The 1921-nt window shown below is 47.5% G+C and overlaps 1 gene segment (V, D, J or C); it reads right to left on the bottom strand.

Moving 5' to 3' along the window:
• Positions 1 to 649: 649 nt before the first annotated feature.
• Positions 650 to 1246, bottom strand: LOC121488744. The segment is given in 2 exon segments: positions 650 to 1032; positions 1150 to 1246. Coding segments are annotated over 2 exon segments (432 nt in total).
• Between the last annotated feature and the right edge of the window lie 675 nt (positions 1247 to 1921).

Raw genomic sequence — 1921 nt, 5'->3', positions numbered from 1 at the left:
CTGAGACCCTAAAAGGCCATGCATTAGTAATAATGACACATGCCAGGGCTCCCTAAAGAATCTTTTAGGTGTCTCCTCATTGACTATTCCATCCCCACACTCTCACTCTTCTGATCCATACTGTACCGTGCTGCTGTACCAGATTCCAATGTGCTCATGCTACCTGGCTTCAGGTAGGACCCATGACTAGCTACTGCCTTGAGATTCATGTCCAAAGTCCTTTGAAGGTCTATAATATCCTCCATCACCTGGGTACTGCATGATCTGCAGGAATCTTCAAGATGCCACTGGATCTGAATTGAGAAAAATGGCCCTGGTCATCCTTCTGGAAAGGAGGGAGTCTGCAGAGCACAAGCCTACCCCTCCTGGGGCTTATCCTCAACATTTTCTTTCCAGTTCACCTGTTGCCAGAACTTTCATGCTTCTCCAAAGAGATTTCTATCCAGCAAACTCGGTGATGATCTGAATATTCTGACAATCTTAGATATTTTTATCTAGATATTTTTTCCTCTTTAGGCTGATAAGTAGAATTATGTAAGGCTTCTTAGAGCATAACTGTAGATCTGCCCCATCAAGGATGTTGGCAGCCTGTACTAGAGATAAGAAACTCCAGTCAGGGAGCTCACTGGGAGTGAAAGGGGCCTCAGGGTCAGGTGAACATGTAGTCCTGGTGTACAGTTGCCTGGCTGAGCCAGGGGGGTTTGTGCACAGGGGTGTAGTGACTTTGCAGGGCTGTGTCTTGGCTGCTGGCACAGAAATACACAGCAGAGTCACCTGTCTCCAGAGAGTTGACATGAAGGTTTAAATGAGTTTTTTTAGATGTCTCAGGTGAGAAACGACCTGGAACTGATTCATTTAGAATGAGTTCCTTATTGTTGTAGATAAACATAACGTTCAGCAGTTGCTTGAGGTCTTGCTTATACCAGTACATAGCATTATGGCCCAGATTTTGTTCACATTTTAGTAACTTCTTAGATCCCACGTGCGCGATGAGGTATCTTGGAGTCTGGGAAACTGTTGTATCCAGGGGTGCTGAGAAGGAAAGGAGAAGAATTCAGACCAGTCCCAGATGGCAGGCTCTTGCTGGCCACATGATGAACAGGCCTAGAGACTTAATTTTGCAGCACGCCAGCTGGACCAAGGACTCACCTGCTCCCAGGAGGCAGAGGACCATACAGCAGAGGAGCCCGGAGCCCATGGTGGAGACAGGCACTGTCTGGTCCTCAGTGGTAAGAAGGAGGCAGCAGTTCTCCACTGCCCTGACAGGTGCGCTGCCTGTGATGTCACAGCCCAGAATGACTTCCCCATGCTGGGCCTCTCCTCTTCCTTCATTTCCTGCCCTTGTGCCTTTCAAGACATGCTAATTTCTCCTCTTTTCAAAGGAATTTGGAATTTCTGGGGATAGTTTGAATGGGGCAGCCTGTTGACTGAAGGATTTTTTTTTTTCCTCCCTGGCTTTTGGCTCTCCCAGATCTGGCCACCTCCTCCCCATTTAGGCTTGGCTCTTAAGAGTTGGGCAAGTTTCTCTTATCTGGATCCACTTCTTCTCCACAGCAATGCAGGGTGATCCCATTCAAATCTCCACTCCTTTGAATATCTCTGTATCCTCAGCAGCCCCCTGGTTACTTCAGTTGTGGACAAGAAAACCACCGTGGGGTCTCACACAGGCATCAGCTGTAGACCATTAAAATGCATGAAGAAATATTAGGAGCAAATTCTGCTGATGATTCTCCTTGAGGAAGAACATACTGCAACCCCATTCCCTGTGAAGGTGTTATCTATCTGAGGGGCAGAGCCATGTAGAGCAGGAGGCAGCTAGGCAATGAGAAGCCCCTTTGGGACAGGACTAAACAGCTGGAGAGGTGAATGACAACATGGAAGTGGAGTAAAACCTGGACTTAATGACTTTACTGTCCTTGGC

Source organism: Vulpes lagopus, chromosome 4 (genome assembly GCF_018345385.1).
Source record: "Vulpes lagopus strain Blue_001 chromosome 4, ASM1834538v1, whole genome shotgun sequence".
NCBI classification, from domain to species: Eukaryota; Metazoa; Chordata; class Mammalia; order Carnivora; family Canidae; genus Vulpes; species Vulpes lagopus.
Note: the sequence above shows the minus strand (reverse complement) of the source record. Positions and strands in the feature narration are given on the sequence as shown.